The 20,678-nt window shown below is 46.9% G+C and overlaps 1 protein-coding gene across 1 annotated transcript in view; it reads right to left on the bottom strand.

Annotated features, from left to right (window-relative positions):
• LOC138283736 (embryonic protein UVS.2-like) overlaps positions 1-18,480 on the bottom strand; it is a 33,866-nt gene extending 15,386 nt beyond the window's left edge. Inside the window, exons 1-6 of the mRNA XM_069221779.1 lie at positions 18,356-18,480; positions 13,875-13,899; positions 13,149-13,214; positions 8,369-8,509; positions 8,154-8,271; positions 2,239-2,414 (exon numbers count right to left, since the gene is read on the bottom strand). Coding sequence (XP_069077880.1) covers positions 2,239-2,414; positions 8,154-8,271; positions 8,369-8,509; positions 13,149-13,214; positions 13,875-13,899; positions 18,356-18,424 — 595 coding nt within the window. The 5' untranslated portion in view covers positions 18,425-18,480. The remainder of the gene's footprint in view (positions 1-2,238; positions 2,415-8,153; positions 8,272-8,368; positions 8,510-13,148; positions 13,215-13,874; positions 13,900-18,355) is intronic.
• Between the last annotated feature and the right edge of the window lie 2,198 nt (positions 18,481-20,678).

Genomic DNA, 20,678 nt, shown 5'->3' with positions numbered 1-20,678 from the left:
GGGTTTCAGCCAAGTTTATTGCTAACTCACGGTTGTCTATTTGAAGATAAAATCATCCTGTTTTTTTCCTTATGAAAACCTTTTTGCCTCATAAAGGGATCCAACTCCCTTGATAAACTCCAGGGCACACCCTTCACCTTAGATTGTAGTGTAATTGCATTTACATAGCGCTTGCTACCCATGAGAAGGCACTGAAGCACTTTATGCCTGTGAGCACATTGCGTTGGGCACCCATGATTTATTGGTTGTTGGTTATTGAAAATAGTCTTGATCTCAATCTTTAGGACTAAAGAATGATCATTTGGGAAGTGGTGTAGATGGTTTGTGGAATTAATACATGAAAAAGGAGGTTAGGTATTGTTAGTTTGTGGGTATGATTTACAAAGCAGAGGTGATTTATTAGAACATTTTGAATAAAATGAGGACATTAGCAGTAATGCAAAAATAAAGATTAAGATAAACATGCCTGTGACTTAAAGTAGGATGTGGTCAGAGACACGAGGCATGCAGAGTATGAAAGGAGAGTTTTTCATGCAGAGTTTTGGGGATACAGAGGAGGCTGTTTGAGATTCCATGCAATCAGAGGATGAAAAAACTACAGAAAGAAACACCATTATTTGCATGTGAGATCGTGAAGTGAGAAAGAGTGGTGCTCAAAGTGCTGTACATCTCATCTGGCCCTGGTCCTAGTTAACAACACATGCATTGTGTCAGGTTTTTGTTACTTTTCTAATGCAAACCTGTTTCATAGTGTTCCGGTGGGATTTACAATCCAACAAAAAATACAATTTGCATTGGATTGCAAGCCAAAGTAACAAAAAGTTGCGCTTTGTTCTGCTTTTCATTACTTTGAGGCAAGGTGACGTTCCATGGTGGTGGATCGGTGTTCCTATGCAACTACCCATTGGTTTGGCATAAATCCCTAACTACAAACAATGGGAGACGGGGATGTGGGCCAAAATCCTGAGCCTCCACGAGAGAAGTGTAAGTAGATTAAGGCCCTCATTCTGACCCTGGCGGTCAAAGACCGCCAGGGCGGAGGACCGCAGGAGCACCGCCGACAGGCCGGCGGTGCTCCAATGGGGATTCCGACCGCGGCGGTAAAGCCGCGGTCGGACCGGCACCACTGGCGGGCTCCCGCCAGTGTACCGCCGCCCCATTGAATCCTCCACGGCGGCGCAGCTTGCTGCACCGCCGCGGGGATTCCGACCCCCCCTACCGCCATCCAGAGGATCCGGATGGCGGTAGGGGGGGTCGCGGAGCCCCTGGGGGCCCCTGCAGTGCCCATGCCACTGGCATGGGCATTGCAGGGGCCCCCGTAAGAGGGCCCCTACATGTATTTCACTGTCTGCTGCGCAGACAGTGAAATACGCGACGGGTGCAACTGCACCCGTCGCACAGCTTCCACTCCGCCGGCTCGATTCCGAGCCGGCTTCATCGTGGAAGCCTCTTTCCCGCTGGGCTGGCGGGCGGTCTGAAGGCGACCGCCCGCCAGCCCAGCGGGAAAGTCAGAATTACCGCCGCGGTCTTTCGACCGCGGAACGGTAACCTGACGGCGGGACTTTGGCGGGCGGCCTCCGCCGCCCGCCAAGGTCAGAATGAGGGCCTAAATGTTTTAATTTCTCCTTGCTTTTCTACTTCCCACTTTTGCACTGTATTGTACAGCACACATACAAAGTGGGAAAAGTCTGAAAGCATACTTCTTGTATTAAAAGAGACCCTTTTCAGCACAAACACTATGCTTCAGTCAGTGCAGACACTCTAGCACTATGGCGCAAGGGTCTCTGCGTTGGCACATGTCTGCCTAAAGTCTGCCACCAGCTCTAGGAGAGAGCAGAATAGCACCACATATTAGTATTGCATTAAAAAAATGCAGTGCAGTGTCTTAACCCGCTGCGCTGCGTGACTTCTCTGTAAATCTGGACCCGGTGTCTCTGGCAGCCATTTTTAAGTAGGCAAAGAACAAACCGTTTCAAAGGAAGCATTGCTCCAGGTAATGCCATTTGTAGTGATAACCTTTATGAAAAAGACACCAGACTGCTTGTGACAGTAATGAATATTGATCACCGTAACCAAGGGTCAGACTGATAGAAATAGTGTGTTGGTGGGTATCAGCGATCAAACCTGAGCTGAACCAATCAGGTGCATAATTCAGTGCCAAGTTGAGTCTATCAGGAATCTACGTTGTACTCAGTTTGCCCACTCAGTAGTAATGGTAGCCCAGGAAGTGTCACTGACCGGGCAAGATGTTCTCTGTCATGATGTTCACGTAATTGTCGCGGTCGCTGCGGCTCTGCTCATGGTAGAAGCCCAGGGCATGGTTCAGCTCATGCTGTATGGTTCCTTTTGACATACATCCCGGGGAGAGAGATACCTGCTGAACTCCCCCTGTCTTCCCGATGAATGACCAGCACCTAGAGGAGAAGATGGACCAGGGGGATACATAAATCACTGGATTGGCACCTTCAGCAAAAGAATATTACAATATTACCCCGTACAAGGCATCGGCCTGGGCACCTCCTCACCAACTGTGGCTATCTGCAAAAGAGGAGAGATTCTAGCACAGTGACAATGTGCAGTCTAGGTTGGGATAAACGCCCTTGTAGGCACAGGAAAGCTGTGTCACCCTACACCAGTTTGATTCATTTCTGGACTACTCTATGATATTTTTGTCCCAGTGGACTCCCCATCTATGAGTTTTGTCTGCCTGGTGGGGTAGATCTACCAGGTGGCCATAGGTAATTCTGTACCTCCATAACTAGGATTCATACTCCAACAAAGCCAGTGTTCTGGTTGTGTGTGGCATGTTACATGTGTGATGTGTAGCTGAGAAAGCATATGCATTGCGAGTGACGTCCTTAAATGATTGGTCCGTTAGGATGTCTTTATCCTTTGTGTAAGTGTTTCTCCCTCTGGAATTTTACAATTGCACTATCATGGCTCTATAGGTGGAACCAGGAATATACAGACCATCTCTTTCCTGCTAGAACCAAACCCTGTGTCCAGAAAAATGAATTGAGACCCCCTCCTGCCCCTGTGCTGTGATGGGCATTGCCTAGAGAGATCTGGTCAAACATCAGCCCTATCAACGCCAGGCTGATACGCTGTAGCACTTTGTCTGGCACCTTTCCTCCACTGAACAGGAGAAATATAAACACCACCATAATAAAAGAGTGAAGACCTATGCCTGGCTAGAGCAGAGAGCAGCATAACACTGGACCACACTAGCGTGGACTCCATCTGCACTCATGTACCTCAAGCATGCTAGGATATTTCTTGAGGTTGTATTTAGGGCTCATGAGCAGCTTAGACCTTCTGTGTTTTAGATGTTCTCTATACCATCACAACACTAGGGAATGAACAAAGCATTCAGGACGCAGCCATCGGAACCTGTAGGGAATGAACAAAGCATAGAGGATCAAGCCATCAGAACACTGGGGAATGAACAAAGCATAGAGGATCCAGCCATCAGAACACTAAGGAATGAACAAAGCATAGAGGATCCATCCATCAGAACACTAGGGAATAAACAAAGCATACAGGATCCAGCCATTAGAACACCGGGGAATGAACAAAGCATAGAGGATCCAGCCATCAAAACACTAGGGAATAAACAAAGCATTCAGGACGCAGCCATCTGAACCTCTAGGGAATGAACAAAGATTAGAGGATCCAGCCATCAAAACACTAGGGAATGAACAAAGCATTCAGGACGCAGCCTTCAGAATACTAGGGAATGAGAAAAGCATTCAGGACGCAGCCATCAGAACCTCTGGGGAATGAACAAAGCCTAGAGGGTCCAGCCATCAGAACCTCTAGGGAATGAACAAAGCATACAGAATCCAGCCATCACAACTCTAGGAAATGAACAACACATACAGGAGCCAGCCATAAGAACCTCTAGGGAATAAACAAAGCATACAGGATTCAGCCATCACAACGCTAGAAAATGAACAAAGCATACAGAATCCAGCCATCAGAACACTAGGGAATGGACAAAGCATACAGGATCTAGCCATCAGAACACTAGGGAATGGACAAAGCATACTGGAGAAAGCCATCCGAACCGCTAGGGAATGAACAAAGCATACAGAATCCAGCCATCAGACCTTCTAGAAAATGAACAAAGCAAAGAGGATCCAGCCATTAGAGCCTCTAGGGAATGAACAAAGCATACAGAACCCATCCATCACAACATGTGGGAATGAATAAGCATACATAGGATCCAGCCATCAGAACTCTAGGGAATTAACACAGCAGACATGATTCAGCTATCAGAATCTCTAGGGATTGAACAAAGCATACAGTATCCAGAAATCAGAATCTCTAGGGAATGAACAAAGCAGACAGGACCCAGCCATCAGAACACTAGGGAATGAACAAAGCACACAGGACCCAGCCATCAGAACACTAGGAAATGACAAAGTGAACAGGATCCAGCCATCATAACACTAGGGAATGAACAAAGTGTACAGGATCCAGCCATCATAGCACTAGGGAATGAACAAAGCATACAGGATTCAGCCATCAGAACCTCTAGGGAATGAACAAAGCATACAAGATCCAGCCATCAGAACCTCTTGGGAATGAACAAGGCATACAGGATCCATCCATCAGAACCTCTAGGGAATGAACAAAGTATACAGAATCCAGCCATCACAACAATAGGGAATGAACAAAGCATACTGGAGAAAGCCATCAAAACTGCTAAGGAATGACAAAGCATACAGGACCCAGCCATCAGAACACTAGGAATGAAGAAAGCATACAAGACCCAACCATCAGCACACTAGGGAATTACAAAGTGTACAGGATCCAGTCATTATAACACTAGGGAATGAACAAAGTGTACAGGAGCCAGCCATCAGAAACTCTAGGGATTTAACATTGTACACAAGATCCATTCATCGGAATCTCTAGAGAAAGAACACATCATACAGGATGTAGCCATCAGAACTTCTAGTGAAAGAACACCAGCCATCACAACAATAGGGAATGAACAAAGCCTACAGGATCCAGCCATAAGGACACAAGGGAATGAACAAAGCAAACAGGACCCAGCCATCAGAAACTAGGGAATTAACATGGTGAACAGGATCCAGCCATGAAAACACTAGGAAATGAACAAAGCATACAGGATCCAGCCATCAGACCCTCTAGGGATTGAACAATGGATACAGGATCCAGCCATCACAACACTAGAGAATGAATGGAGCATACAGAACCCAGCCATGAGAACCTCTAGGTAATGAACAAAGCATACAGTATCCAGCCATTAGAGCCTCTAGGAGATGAACAAAGCAGACAGGACCAACCATTACAACACAAGAGAATAAACAAAGCATCCAGGACCCAGCCATCACAACACTAGGGAATGAACAAGGCATACAGGATCCAGCCATCAGAACACTAAGAAATGAACAAATCATACAGGAGTCAGCCGTCGGAACCTCTAGGGAATTAATAAAGCATACAGGATCCAGCCATCACAGGCTCTAGGGAATGAATAAATCATACAGGAAACAGCCACCAGAACCTCTAGGGAGTTAAACAATATACAGGATCCAGCTATCAGAATATCTGGGAATAAACAAATCATACAGAATCCAGTCATCCAAACCTCTTGGAAATTCACAATGTATACAGGATTCAGCCATCACAACACTGGGGAATGAACAAAGCATATGAGATCCAGTCATCAGAACATTTAGGGAAAGAACAAAGCATACAGGGTCCAGCCATCACAACTCAAGGGAATAAACGTTTAATTTTATATCGATCCAAAATGATATAGATTTAGGGGTAAATCTATTAGAATAGTGGTGGAGGACAGCACAGTAAGTAATCTTGCTGCACTGCCCTGCGCCACAGGGAAAAGGCAAAAATGCACTGTATTTCTAAAATACAGTGCATTTCTGTCCCTTCCCCTGCACTGGTGCACAACTGAATGCCTAGCGCCAATGCAGGCACCCTTGCACCGTGGTGCAAGGGTGTCTGCATTGCATGCAGGATTGTTTTTGTGCACAAAGGGACATCTTACTGCACACAATCAACCCAGGGAGCAGTTTTCCTCTTTCTAAGTGTGCTGCAGAATGCAGCACACATGGAGAGAGGAAAAAACGATGAGAAATAAAAGTACTTGTCCTCATTACTCCTCCCCCGGGGAGGCATAAGGTTTTGACACATTACCAGGTTTAAACGTCTATGTAAATCTGGTAATGCGTCAAATCCAATGGGTGTTGCGTGGGGAAACCCACTGCAGCGCCCATGGAACACCTCCCTGACGCAGAGTAAGGCAAAGCACCTACTTGCGCTGCCTTGCCTTATTCCATATCTATGAGGCCATGAAAAACCACACAAAGTGGCTTTGCGTGGCCTCATAGATATGGGTCTGCACTCTGCGCCGCCATAGCGTAAAAAAAGCTGAAGCACCGGTGGTGTGTCAGACTTGTAAATATGCCCCTTAGTATTCTAAACAACTAAACATCCATATAAGTTGATGATATACATATTAACACATAGTCCCATTTGAGTGAATTGTGAATCAATTGTGTTGCTATGTTTTATACAAGTTGCGATTTGTGGATCAGAAGTGCAGGAAGTCTGATACAGACCGAGTTACAAAAATCCAGTCTACGTAATATCAATGACTGGACCAAGATCTGCGAGTCTAAAGGCAGAATGGGGGCAACATTTCTGAGTACTTTGAGCATAAATTAGCTAGTGGAAATGAGTTTTGAAATTTGAAAACTACAATATAAATTTGAATTGAAAACCACTCCCGAATTGCAAGCTGATTGTGCTGCATGTGATGAGTCATCAAAGGAGGTAGGCCACCAGCGAGAGGACCTCAGTTTTAGTCGTATTACTCATTCAGGAACTGCAGCCCTAAGGAACCGCACCATAAAGGGATTCCCTAACTCTAGCTGTCTCACTGGAAGTTTAGCTTTAGCAAAAACAACAGGGGGTGAAATGTTGAATATCAGCTGCCATCATCTCTAGAGGAGAGTTTTACCAATGTTTCCAAACTATGTGGTGAATGTAATTATTACCCCATTGTAAGCATCTTAACTGTGCTGTGTAGGGATATATTGTTCTACCATGGGTCCTATATGAGCTGGAGATCATGCATGTTCATTTGCCTTGTCCTGTTACAATTAGTGAACATGGCTGTTAATACCGAGTCTATGTGATTGAGCCCTGTTTGGTGTGATGCTGAATGTAGGACCAGTCCATAGGGTGTCCTGTGCTCTTACCCATCCGCAGGGAGGATCTTGAAGTAACGAGTCTATGTGATGGATCTGGTGTGATGCTGAATGTAGGATCAGTCCTTAGGGTGCCCTCTGGTCTTACCCATCCACAGGCAGGATCTTGAGGTTATGAGTATATGTGATGGAGCTTTAGCTGGCATGATGCTGAATGTAGGATCAGTCCTTAGAGTGCCCTGTGGACTTACCCATCCACCATCAGGATCTTGAGGTAATGAGTCTATGTGATGGATTTGGTGTGATGCTGAATGTAGGGTCAGTCTTTAGTGTGCTTGTGCTCTTACCCATCCACAGGCAGAATCTGTAGGTAATGAGTCTATGTGATGGAGCCCAGTCTGGTGTGATGATGAATGTAGGATCAGTGCTTAGGGTGCCCTGTGCTCTTACCCACCCACAGACAGGATCTGGAGATAATGAGTCTATGTGATGGGGCTCTATCTAGTGTGATGCTGAATGTAGGATCAGTGCTTAGCGTGTCCTGTGCTCTTACCCATCCGCAGACAGGATATGGAGGTAATGAGTCCATGTGTTGGAGCTCTATCTGGTGTGATGCTGAATGTAGGGTCAGTCCTTAGGGTGCCTGTGCTCTTACCAATCCACAGACAGGATCTGGAGGTAAGAAGTCTGTATGATGGAACTGGTGACTCTGAATGTAGGATCAGTGCTTAGGGTGCCCTGTGCTCTTACCAATCCACAGAGAGGATCTGGAGGAAATGAGTCTGTATGATGGATCTGGTGATGCTGAATGTAGGATCAGTGCTTAGGGTGCCCTGTGCTCTTACCCATTCGCAGGCAGGATCTGGAGGTAATGAGTCTATGTGATGGAGCTCTATCTGGTGTGATGCTGAATGTAGCATCAGTGCTTATGGTGCCCTGTGCTCTTACCCATCCGTAGGCAGGATCTGGAGGTAATTTGGTTCCGCCGCACGGTTCACAAAGCGGATGCAGGTCAGTGTTGCAAACTCGCGCATTGTATCTGTGATGGCGGCCACATCTTCGGCACCTGAGGGACAAGAGAGGAAAGGAGGACGGTGACATAGGGGAAGTAACCTGGAAAAGTATCTATGGAACACAAAGGTGAGCCTGTGTGTAAAACTCACTGTAAGTAGGGCTGAGGGTGTAGGGCACAGGGACGGACCCATCTCTGGATTTAGGCCAGAAGCAGCTGTTGTTTGGACACACCCTGGCACTGCGGCCTGGTTGGATGGCAATGTCACCCTCGTGCACCAGCTGTGAAGTGCCTACAACAGTGAAACACAATGATAGCAGTCAGTGCCTGTCGTGAAACCAGAAGGAACAAGAGCACACGGGGAGAAGGAAGCTGACTTTAGGCTAAAAGCACAATTTGAAGAAAAAATACAAAATGTAAGATTCACTCTTGGTGGAGGGAGATTTCAGATAAAGCATCAAACTATGACATAAGCACCTAATTTAGAAAACAAACAACCCCAGGGAGTAAAAAAAGCCCTCAGCACACAGGCATGCACAGTGAGGAGTGACTGCAGCTGTGAATGTTTACTCTGAATAGTTTCCTGTGTTTTACATTCTATAGTTTTGCCACCTTGTCATATCAGGAGTTATTTATGACACTACTAAAAGCATTTTACTGGCTTGATATAATAATATCGAGCATATTAAGACAGACAAATTATATATACAACTATGATGGATAACTGCCTTCTAAGCGCTTTATATCTTCTTTCAGCAAACACCAGCAGTGACATCACACATATTGTCAGAGGCAGCCCTTTCTCCTGCCACCGCCATAGATTCTGTGTGCTTCTTCATGCACATATCTGTATTAAGTCTTCAAAACTAAATTAGGATTGTACGTCATTATCTGTGTGTCATACAAATAAGAACCAGTATTAAGAATTCTTTGAATATTCACTAAATAAACTAGATTTAGACCAATGAGCTGGTTCAATTTATACCGTTTGCAGCGCACAAAAGTTACTTTAATTTTGATCGATAAAATTGTATTTATAAACTCCTTCAAAATATATAGCAATGCAAGCCAATCATATGCTTTGATTAGTAACAGGAGTTAAGCGGTGATGGCATGATAGCTATCTGTCTGTTTCAATGCTATGAATTTCAAACGTGTTTGGTGATGAGTTTATTTCCCAGAATGCATTTACGTTGAAATGTGACAGGCCACTCCACTATATGTTTTTAAATGGATGGTACCCGTTACCAGATGTACTACATTGGTAAAATATGAGTCATTGCTTATGTATCGAGACCAGGTTGAAATGCCAGTTTCAAACTACACTATAAGTGCCAGTGACAGGCCTAAGACATGTTTAAAACGCTGCTTTAGCAGCTGTCATAAGGAGGGCTGCTGCCCACTAGCAGCATTTAATTTATAGCATTTAACTTTTAGCACCAAGTACTAAGGGGCATAATACAAGCCTGTCACGCAGGGCAGTGCAGCAAGCAACAGATTCTTGCAAATCCGGGAATGCATCAAAACCCATGGGTGTTGCGTGTGGATCAACCACCGCAACGCCCACAGTAGGACTCCCTGACGCAGTGTAAGGCAACGCAGCGATTTGTGCTGGGTTGCCTTACGCCATATCTACAAGGCCATGAAAAGCCACGCAAAGTGGCTTTGCGTTGCCTTGTATATGAGAGTATGCAATTTGCATCACTGTTGCACCGACAATGTACGGCGCTTGTTAATATGCCCCTAAGAACGTACAAGTAAATTAAATCTGCCAATTAGGTGTAGGCCAGTTTTACCATGGTTTAGGGAGAGAGCAGACACACTTTACCACTGGTTAGCAGGAAAAACTGCACAGAGTCCTAAAAAACAACAGAAAAGGACAGCAGAAGATGGTAAAAAACAACTCTGTAGTGAGCCTGCAGAAAGGGTTGTGTCCAACACCTTGGTTGTCTTTGGTGATTATTGTTACAAAGTACTCTTTTTTGATGGCCACCCCCTCACACACTGGGTGATGCTGTTGTTTTTGACCAGTTTGCGCACTGAGGTCTGCTAACCAGACATCAGTACTTATGCTCTTTCCCTTAAACTATATGTCGAATTGCATAGGCCAATTGGCAAGGAATGTACCGCCCCTCTAAGTCCCTAGTAATTGGTGCCAGTGGTACCCAGGGCCAGGGTGGTAAAGGGGTCACCAGGGCTGCAGCACTGATTGTGTCACCCTGTGTGACCTGGGTAAAAGTGAGACTGCAGAGCTGCCATGTCAGCCTGCACAAGCAGCCTGCTGCTCGAGTGCAACTCTGCCCACACCAGGTGCAGGAAGAGTCCCCTTTACTGCCCACAGGTCAGTCACCCCTAAGGCAGGCCTCCTATAGCCCAGGAGGCAGGGTGCACTGTACTATGAGTGAGGACATATATGTATGAGCATATATGACCCCATAATAGCATTTAAAATGTGATACTACCAGGAGTAAACGGCAGTCAATAGGATAACATGGACTGGCATCTGGGCAGTTCCCCTGTGTTTGGTATCAAACACCCTGCTTTTTAATCCTGAGCACGATGCCCATGCTCAGGGTTGACTAGCATGTGCCCTGGTGGCACCCTTAGAGGGTGCCCACTCTGCTGTTTTGGTAGGCTTTCTCGAGCCTCTGCCACCACAGACAAGACTCTGCCCTCCTGCTGTTTGTGATAGCACTTCTACAGGATGAAGACAAAGGGCCTGGGCAGGCAGGAGGTCACACATCCTCCCTCCCAGGCTGGCTAACTTGAAAGGTAATCAAGGCGGCGAGTCTCAAAGGCTAAACCTGCGCTTGAAATGTAATTACTCGTTCCCCACTTCAGGACAAACCCCTTCCCGTCCAGTCCAGCCCTACAGGCAGGAACTTAGCTATGCAGGAGGCGTACACCTCCAAAAACTACCCACACCTTTAGGGTGGACCAGGAGGTCTGTACAGCCAAGGGAGGGTTCTGCCATCTTTGCAACCCTTAGATTTAGTGGATTCTGGGTAGGAAAGTGGACCACTTCCACAGGAAGTGGTCACTACAGGGGCGGGATAGCTGCAGGGACCAGTAGCCCATTGGCCACTGTCCCCCTCACCCTTAATGCACCCTAAACCAGGACTTAAGGGACTCCCCTGGCACCAGAACCTTAGTAGTTACTTGCAAAGATGAAGAGGCACAAAGGAGTCGTCACTGACAACAAGACCTTGACTCCAGCCACAGCGAGAAGAGAGGACACAGAAGTTACCTACGGAGACTACCACTGGAACTGAGTGACTGACGTGTGCTTCAGGTGAAAGCTCATTGGTCCCAGCAAGAGGAACCCCAGTGGACACCGGGAAGCCAAGAAAGACTCACCTGACTGGTGGTACTAGTTCCCTGTGAACTGCAGGAGTAAACGCCATGCTGGTCATCAAACTGCGACCCAACAGGCTCCGTGTAAGTGAGCCTACAAAAACTCTGTGTTTACCATCAACAGAGTGGGAGTGAAGTCTGTGCCAGATTTTGAGCCTCTGCTCCCTTCGGGATGACCTCCAACCATCGAAGTACCAGCGGACCACCTTTACAGATACCAAGGCTTGTCTGTCACCTGTCTAGAAACTGACAGCCAATTGGACATCACCGACTGCAGAGCATTGAGACTGATGTCCGCAATGACCCTCCTCCTGTGTTCTGCATCCTGAAGAGAGTGACCTCGAGAAGAGCAGCAACGCAGCTTTGGTTTGACCATCTCCCGTGACTGACAGCCTGAAGCCATCTCTGAACCCAGAACCACCGGAAGTGGTGGCGAAGTTCCAGCTGTTGATTCCTGCTCCCCCAAAGACCTCTACAGTCAAAGGGTAGTGCTTTTGTCCACCCCCAAGTACCCGTTTGCTAAATGGTGCAAACGTGCCAGCAGAGGCGGACCCGTCAGCACCAAGCACAGCTAAAGCACCTCTGCACCCGGACTCCCTGGGCAAGGTAATAGGAAACTGACTGTTGAGTCTTGGTCTAGGGCCCCGCAGAACTCTAGGTCCAGGTGTGTTCCCCAGAACTCACCCTGCAAGTGCCCGAGAGCACATTTTGATTTTCTCAATTGGCTTCAATGGGAGCTATCTAAACAGTGAAAATACCCTATTTGCTGAAGCTTCTAAAATGCATAACTCCGGTTGTGTGTAACTTAAAAAGTTCGTTTTGGTGACTAAATTTTTTGTAAAAATCTGTCTTCTTTTTCTAAATTGGTGTGGTATTTCCTTTGAGTCGTGTCATTTGCTTATCGTCCATGTTGGTACTGTGAAATGCTTTACACATGTTCCTCTAAGTAGCCTGACTATTCTTTACCACACTACCAGGACTGAACTAAGGTTTACTAGTGTGAACCTGAGGCCCTCTACTGGGTAACATGTTAGTATTACATGGTAAAACTCCCCCGTCATACCTCATAATACTGCCACCTTGTGAAGACACCTGTGCTCAGGCTCACATCTGACTATCTTGAAACAGCGTGTAGCGCCTAGAGGCCCTGAATTTATTTCTTACCTTGATTCTTTTTGGGAGTTTCTCAAAGATGTCTGTGCTCAGGGTCATGGCTGGCCACTGTTTAACAGTGTAGCGCCCAGAGGCCCCGAGGATTTCTCTTACCTTTGTTCTCCCTGGTGATGATTTTGAAGACGTCTGGTCCCAGAGTGACAGCTGAATATCGTGTAAAACAGTCTAGCTCCCAGAAGCCTGAGGTTTTCTCTTACCTTTGTTCACTCTGGTGATCATTTTAAGATTTTTGCTCTCAGGGTCACAGCTGAATAGTGTGTAACAAAGTCTAGCGCCCAGAAGCCGGAGGTTTTCTCTTACCTTGGTTCTCTTTGGTCATGATTTCCAAGACGTCTGGTCTCAGAGTGACAGCTGAATATCATGTAACAAAGTCTAGTGCCCAGAAGCCGGAGGTTTTCTCTTACCTTTGTTCTCTCTGGTGATGATCTCGAAGACGTCTGGAGTCAGGGGCTCCGCTGAATGCTGGGTGCCTGGAAGAGAAGGCACATTCCAGCTTCACATCAGATGCTCGTGCACAGGAGTAGATGAATTCAGAAAGCAATGATAGGAGCTGAAATATTTCTGCGCCCAAATGTGCATCTGTGTCTGTGCACAAGATGTGTCTGTCTGCCAACGCGTAAAGATGTTCATGCACATTGTGTGGGAGGGGGTGAAGTGTGCAGAGCTTGTAGCGCCAGGATATAAGTGGCAAACAGGGACAAATGTGCAGGCCCATCTTCCTTACCGAACGGGTGCTCGCACAATGCGTGACATGTTACGGGTGCTCGCAAAATCGTTCGATCAATGAACCGCTCTAGTCCTGTCTGCCGGACTCTGGTTCTTAGGGTTTTGTTCTCTGTAGCTGTTTCTCTCGAGTTCATTTTACGTGTCCAGTCAGGAGTGTGAAGGCTCCTCCTTTCATCCTCACACCGCGTGACTCACAGCAGCGCTATGTTCGTGCACACGGCGCACGTGCACACAAGTCATTCACCGCCCCACGTCTTACTTTGGATCCCTTTGTAAACCCGCAAAAAGTGATTTAAACGCAACAGTAAACAATGCAGCCACCAACCCCGCCCTCAGTACAGCGCTTCGTTACAGAGAGGAGCTATGCTCGAGTTTAAAGCTATCCCGATTCAAAATGTACTCACGATTTTTCTCCAGTTCGTAGAAAATCTGCAAAAGAGAAAAATGAAGTTTTAATCACCTAACATAAGTATTCGGATTGTAGAACTTTAGGGGACCCTAAAGCCATGTTTTAAAAGATGACATAAGATGTACATTGGGCTATATGTCTAAGTATCGAATACAAAGTCTCGCCCTGCAGCGGTGTGGGCTGCAGGACAACCCCCTGCACAGGGTCATCAAGGGAACTGAGTGGAGATTTACTGTTCAAATGATTCATCTACTTACCTCGTCGATACCGTGCAGCTGACATCTTGCAGTCAGTGTTGTTAGGGGCGATATTTAAGCGCCAATGTTGTGGTAAAGCGCGGTGGCCCCTGGCATGGTGTGACCTGTTCCTTGAAACACTCAGGATTGCACTGGTGTCAGAGGTGAAGTCTGTGGTCCATGGACCCGTCTGGATGCCTCTTACTGCCGAAGGAACGTTTCGGAAAGAGTTTCATGGAAACAAGTGGCCTTCAGCAGGACGGATGCCCTGAAGCTGTACAGAGTTCCCGTACAATGTAACAGGAGAGTCTATGGAGCTGTCCTTGAGGTCTCTCAAGTGGAACAATCTGATCCTGATTTGGGTACAAACTGCTCTTTGTGCCCAAATCAGAATTCCAATTTGCGTGCTAATCCCATACCCGCAAGTCTTATGGCAAGCAACATTTTTTCCCAGATAAAAAGTGACAGAAACCGTGCAGGCGCACTCCAAAACATCCTTGTTTGAGTTTCCAAACATATTCACATCTTCTGGCATGTATGAAATAAGCATCACCCCCCCCATTCTGAAACTTCAGACGCAGAAAACTGATCACATTGCTCAGAACCCACACACCTTACTAAATCCCATACCACACAGCATCACTGCTTCCAATGAGCTCAGTTTGACCCAGGAATTACATGGCTCAGTCAGAGGCGGGTGCAATTTGGCATTCCTTGCAATCCCAGAATTAGGACCCAGGTACTGGAAAATATCTAGGGACGTTCACTACAGCCCCCCTCCCCTCAAGTCTTAACTCCTTATGAGATCTGCAAAATAAGCCCAGGTGGAAATCATACTTTCCAACTAAATTGGAAGTTTGATTGACACATCATCTGTCCAGGTAAGCTGACCACTAATTGCAGTTGGATCCTTCTGGTGCCCCCAGACTAATAGACCTATACCTCACATATACTCATGGAAACGCCTTCTGTGCCTGTGATACACCTCTAGGTTTACTGTTGGGTATATTTACAAGCCCCATGTGCCACTCGTGGGTCACTTTTTGTGAAGCACCTGCGGCGCATAGTGCAACCCCACTTCTACAAGACCACACAAAGCCACTTTGCGTGACTTTTCATGGCCTTGTAGATATGGTGTAAGGCAACACAGCGCAAGTCTTGCGTTGACTTACATTGCATCAGGGGGGGGGGCTTACCATGGGGTTGCGGTGGGTGTTCCCACGCGACACCCATGGGTTTTGATGCATTCCTAGATTTACAAGACTCTTTAAACCTGGGAATGAGTCAAAACTTGAAAACTAAAACTATTTCTCCTCATTGCACCTACCCTAAGGAGGCGTGTAGTTTTAACACATTCCCAGGTTTACAGATTCTTGTGAATCTGGGAATGCGTGAAAACCCATAGGTGTTGCGTGGGAACACCCACTGCAACACCCATGGTACGCCTCCCTGACGCACTGTAAGACAACACAGCAACTTGAGCTGAGTTCCTTACACCATATTTACAAGGTAATGAAAACACACGCAAAGTGGCCTTGCATGCCTTGTAGATATGGGTCTGCGCTATGCTCCATCATAAAAAGTGATGCATCGGCGGCGCAATGGGCTTAGAAATGTGCCCCTAAGTGTCTAGACACTTTGCTCCAGGTGTAGTTAACAGTGGTGCTGTATAGCCCAAGGGTGGAAGGGGTGGGTGGTGTGTGGGGGGCAGGGAAGGGGGGAAATAAACCTTACATTTATTAAAGAAAAAAAAATACTCACCTTCTCCGCTCCTGCGCCGCTCCTCTGTTGCAGGCAGGCACAGGCTGCCAGCCTGCTGCCCGGGCAATCCTGACGCTGCCCAGAGCAGCGTCAGGATTGTCTGGGAGTGCCTAGCCATGGCTCTCCCAGGCAGACTGGGAGCCTGTACAGGCTCTGTCCAGCTGGCACCTGTGTTGCGGGCTTGAAAGAGCACACTGCGCATGTGTGTTTGGGCGGCCCGAGACGGCCAGCCAAACATACATGTGCAGTGAGCGGGAGCGCTGTGCACTCCCCCTCACTCCTCGTCACCCTGTGGCCCTGCCCCTTTAAAAGGAAACGACAGTAAACACAGTTTATTATTAAAGGTTTTGCAGCTGCAGCTGCTGGCGGGGGGCGACGCTCCTCCGCCCTAATGGAGGAGCTGTGCCTGCAATTCTGGCTGTCATACTACAGAACATGTGAGTAGAAGGAGTCATTTTTCTTGCTTTCTTTAGAGCCTATGGCATCCTTACTCAGCCGCTGACATTGCAGTGTCTGTCTCCTGGCCTCAAAGAGCTTTAAAATTATACCCTAAATCATTAGTGGTGGTGGCCTGTCACACCAGCTGTAAGTTTACAAGAAGCTCCTTGACAGGGCCAGCAGGTGTGTCAGCCATGTTGTCTCTCCTGGTGCAGGAGGTGTAAAAGCCTCGCATTTGTAATACTGTCACTCATATACTCACCTGTACAGATGCACTCTCCGTGAAACACACCAGAGACACTTTACATTTAGAGAGGGCCGTGTAATACTGTCACTTATATCCTATCCTGTAGCACACCTGAGAGGTGTTACATGTACACAGGGCTATGTGATACTGTCACTGAGATAATCACCTGTATAGGTGTGCTGGCTATGAAGCACACCTGAGAGGCATTACATGTACACAGGGCTGTTTAATACTGTCACTGATATATTATCCTGTACAGGTGCGCTCTCTGCGAAGCACAACTGAGGTGCATCATATGTATAGAGGACTATGCAGTTCTGTCACATATACTCTCCTGTGCAGGCGTACTGCGGATCTATATATTATGGTTACTGCGGTTCTAGGCTCTGCCTCACAGGCAAGTGAGGTACATCAGAAAGGCTTTATGTGCACATATGTCCATATTATACTGTTACTAGAGCTCTTTCCTGCACAGGTGTACTTGCAGGGATGCACACCTAAGAGACTACACCGATAGAGAACCATATATAGCAATACTACTGCTGCTCTCACCTGCACAGGTGTACTTACAGTGACGCACACCTGAGAGTCCACAGAAGCACAGAAGCATATATAATACTATTACTGCAGCTCTCACCTGCACAGGTGTACTTACAGTGACGCACACCTGAGAGTCCACAGAAGCACAGAAGCATATATAATACTATTACTGCAGCTCTCACATGCACAGGTGTATTTACAGTGATACACACCTGAGAGAGTACACAAGCACAGAACTATATATAATACTATTACTGCACCTCTCGCCTGCACAGGTGTACTTACAGCGATGCGCACCTGAGAGTCCACAGAAGCACAGAAGCATATATAATACTATTACTGCAGCTCTCACCTGCACAGGTGTACTTACAGTGATGCACACATGAGACTACACCTACACAGAACCATATCTAACACTGTAAGTGCAACTCTCACCTGCAAGGTGTACTTACAGTGATACACACCTGAGAGAGTACACAAGCACAGAACTATATATAATATTATTACTGCAGCTCTCACCTGCACAGGTGTCCTTACAGTGATGCACACCTGAGACTACACCTACACAGAACCATATATAATACTGTAAGTGGAACTCTCACCTGTACAGGTGTAGTTACAGTGATGCACACTCAAGGGTTCACACCTACACAGAACCATATATAATACTATTACTGCAGCTCTCACCTGCACAGGTGTACTTACAGTGATGCACACCTGAGAGTCCACAGAAGCACAGAACCATATATAATACTGTTACTCCAGCTCTCACCTGCACAGGTGAACTTATACTGATGCACACCTGAGAGCTTACATAAGCACAGAACCATATATAACACTTGCTGCGGCTCTCAACTGCACAGGTGTATTTACAGTGATGCACACCTGAGAGAGTACACAAGCACAGAACTATTTATAATACTATTAGTGCTGCTCTCACCTGCACAGGTGTAGTTGCAGTGATGCACACCCAAGGGCCCACACATACACTGTTACCATGGTTCTCACTTGCACAGGTGTACTTACAGTGATGCACACCCGAGAGTCTACAGAAGCACAGAACCACAACTAGCATTAGCACTGCAGCTCTAAGCTACATACCATTGCTAAAGGAGTTCTCACCTGCACAGGCGTACTTACAGCGATGCACACCTGAGAGTCCACACAAGCACAGAATCACGTGTAACATTGTTACTGCACCTCTCACCTGTAGCTCCACACAGCTCTAGATACCATTGCTAAAGGTGTTCTCACCTGCACAGGTAAGCTCCAGCAGGTGCTCAGCAGACACACTGCGACCAGGGCCCACGCTCTTCTCTCCATCCTCGGGTTCTGGGCAGTGCTCAGGTCACCAGCAGACAATGTCTCTTCCTTCAGGGAGATGCTCTGTTGGCTCCAGACCGAACCCTTATATACCCATAAGAGGCTGAGCGTCCTCCAATCAGCTTTCAGTCCCAAGGATGACAACTCTTTCAGCACAGGTCGCAAGGTGTGTCTGCCCTGGGAGGGATGCCCCGGGATCTTCTCTGAGGTGCAATGCGCCAAGGTAATAATAAACAGCTTTTAAGTGCGGTAAATGTGGTTTGTGACAGACCGCGCCCCGTGATATATTCTTGTTTGAAAAACTTTACACTGTGTTCTGTCTGAAAGAGGGTGAATTTGTGATTGGACACAGTCTCGCCTCCCAGGGTTTGGCTCCCCAAACAACAACCACATCCTCGAGGCACCTAAAGCCCCGGACTGGAGAGAATCACAAGAGACACAACAAGTGCATCTGATGAGCTGGACCTGAGTCTGAAGAGAAGATTTAATTTTTCAAGCAAAGTTAGGTAGCTTTGTAGATGGATCAGAGTTAAACAGTTGTAGAGTAGTAGGATGAGAGGCAGAGTAGTAGGATGACAGTAGGATGAAAGGCAGAGTAGTAGGATGAGAGGCAGAGTAGCAGGATGACAGTAGGATGAGAGGCAGAGTAGCAGGATGAGAGGCAGGGTAGTAGGATGACAATAGGATGAAAAGCAGAGTAGCAGGATGAGAGGTAGAGTAGCAGGAGGAAGGCAGCGTGGGAGATGAAAAGCATGGTGGGAGGATAACAGGTAGAGTAGAAGGATGAAAGACAGAGTAGGAGATTAAAGGCAGAGTAGTAGGATGAAAGGAAGTGTAGTAGGATGAGAGACAGAGTGGGAGATGAAAGGCAGAGTGGGAGATCAAAGGCAGAGTGGGAGATGAAAGGCATGGTGGGAGGATAAAAGGTAGAGTCTGAGGATGAATGTTTGGGTGGAAGAATGAAAGGCAGGGTTGGAGGATGAAAGGATGGGTGGAAGAGTGAAAGGCAGGGTTGGAGGATGAAAGGATGGGTGGATGGAAGTCGTGGAAGGAGGCTGAACGAAAGGAAGGGTGGAGTGAGAAAAAGAAGGGAGGAAGGCTACATGGACGTAAGAAAGATGCAAAGCTGTGGAAGGGTGGAAGGCAGGGTAGAATAAAGTAAAACGATGGAAGGGAGTGTGTAAGGATGGCACCAGGGATATTACACCTTCCTCCCTCATGAAGGAATTATGGTGCCCCTTCCTGAATTACATGCCTCAGTCTCAGCTCACCATCTCCATGGGTGAGAAATTCACACACAGGGCCATATTTAAGAGCCCCTAGCGCCACCGTAGCGGCAATGCTCCAAATTTAGAAGGAGGTGTAATGCCACTTGTTTGTGGCGTCACGCCTCCTTGAAAATATAGGCCTCTGCGACCCAGTTTTCTGCGCCAGAGAGGCGTGCAATGGGTATTGTTGTGGGCGTTCCATCCCAACACCCATTGCTTTTGACAGGGCCTCAGATTTAGGAGTTGCCGTAAACCTGAGGCAGCGCCAAAAACATGGCAAAAAGAGGAGGAATGCTTTTATTCATCCTTGTTTTTTGCTTTTTCAATGTGCTGCATTCTGCAGGACACATAGAAGAAGCAACATGCAAAATGGCATGGACGATTGTTTACATGCATGAAGGGACAGCTTTCTGCACCTAAACAATTATTAAGAATGACGCTTTGGTACTTCTATGTGTGCTGCATTTTGCAGCACTCATAGAAGTGCCAAACCACAATTATAGATGTTTATGTGCAGGAAGGGACACTGCATGATGTACTTTCTTTTCTTTCGTAGTGCATGTTGTTCTTTGTTTTGCTCCACATTGTATGATGTTCTCTGTTTTCTTTTGTAGTGCATGATGTCTTGTTGCTGGTTCCTTTTGTAAGTGCCTTGACTCACAGACTTCTCGCTTTCTTTACAAACATCCTGTGCTGGTTGGTGCATGTTTTATTCCTCACCCTTTTGGTACAAAGGGAGTCAGACAAAGATGTGCCAAAGCATCTCAACACTGAAATACACAACCCCCAGCTTTTCCAGTACTGGGCACGCACGTAGCTCTGCTAGTGCACCTCAGCACTGATATACACAACCTCCAGCTGTTCCAGTACTGGACACGCACGTAGCTCTGCCAATCCACCTCAGCACTGACATACACAACCTTCAGCTGTTCCAGTACTAGACATGCACGTAGCTCTGTCAGTGCACCTCAGCACTGACGTACACA

This window comes from Pleurodeles waltl, chromosome 3_1 (assembly GCF_031143425.1).
Source record: "Pleurodeles waltl isolate 20211129_DDA chromosome 3_1, aPleWal1.hap1.20221129, whole genome shotgun sequence".
Classification (NCBI taxonomy): domain Eukaryota; kingdom Metazoa; phylum Chordata; class Amphibia; order Caudata; family Salamandridae; genus Pleurodeles; species Pleurodeles waltl.
This window is presented reverse-complemented; position numbering and strand designations above follow the sequence as displayed.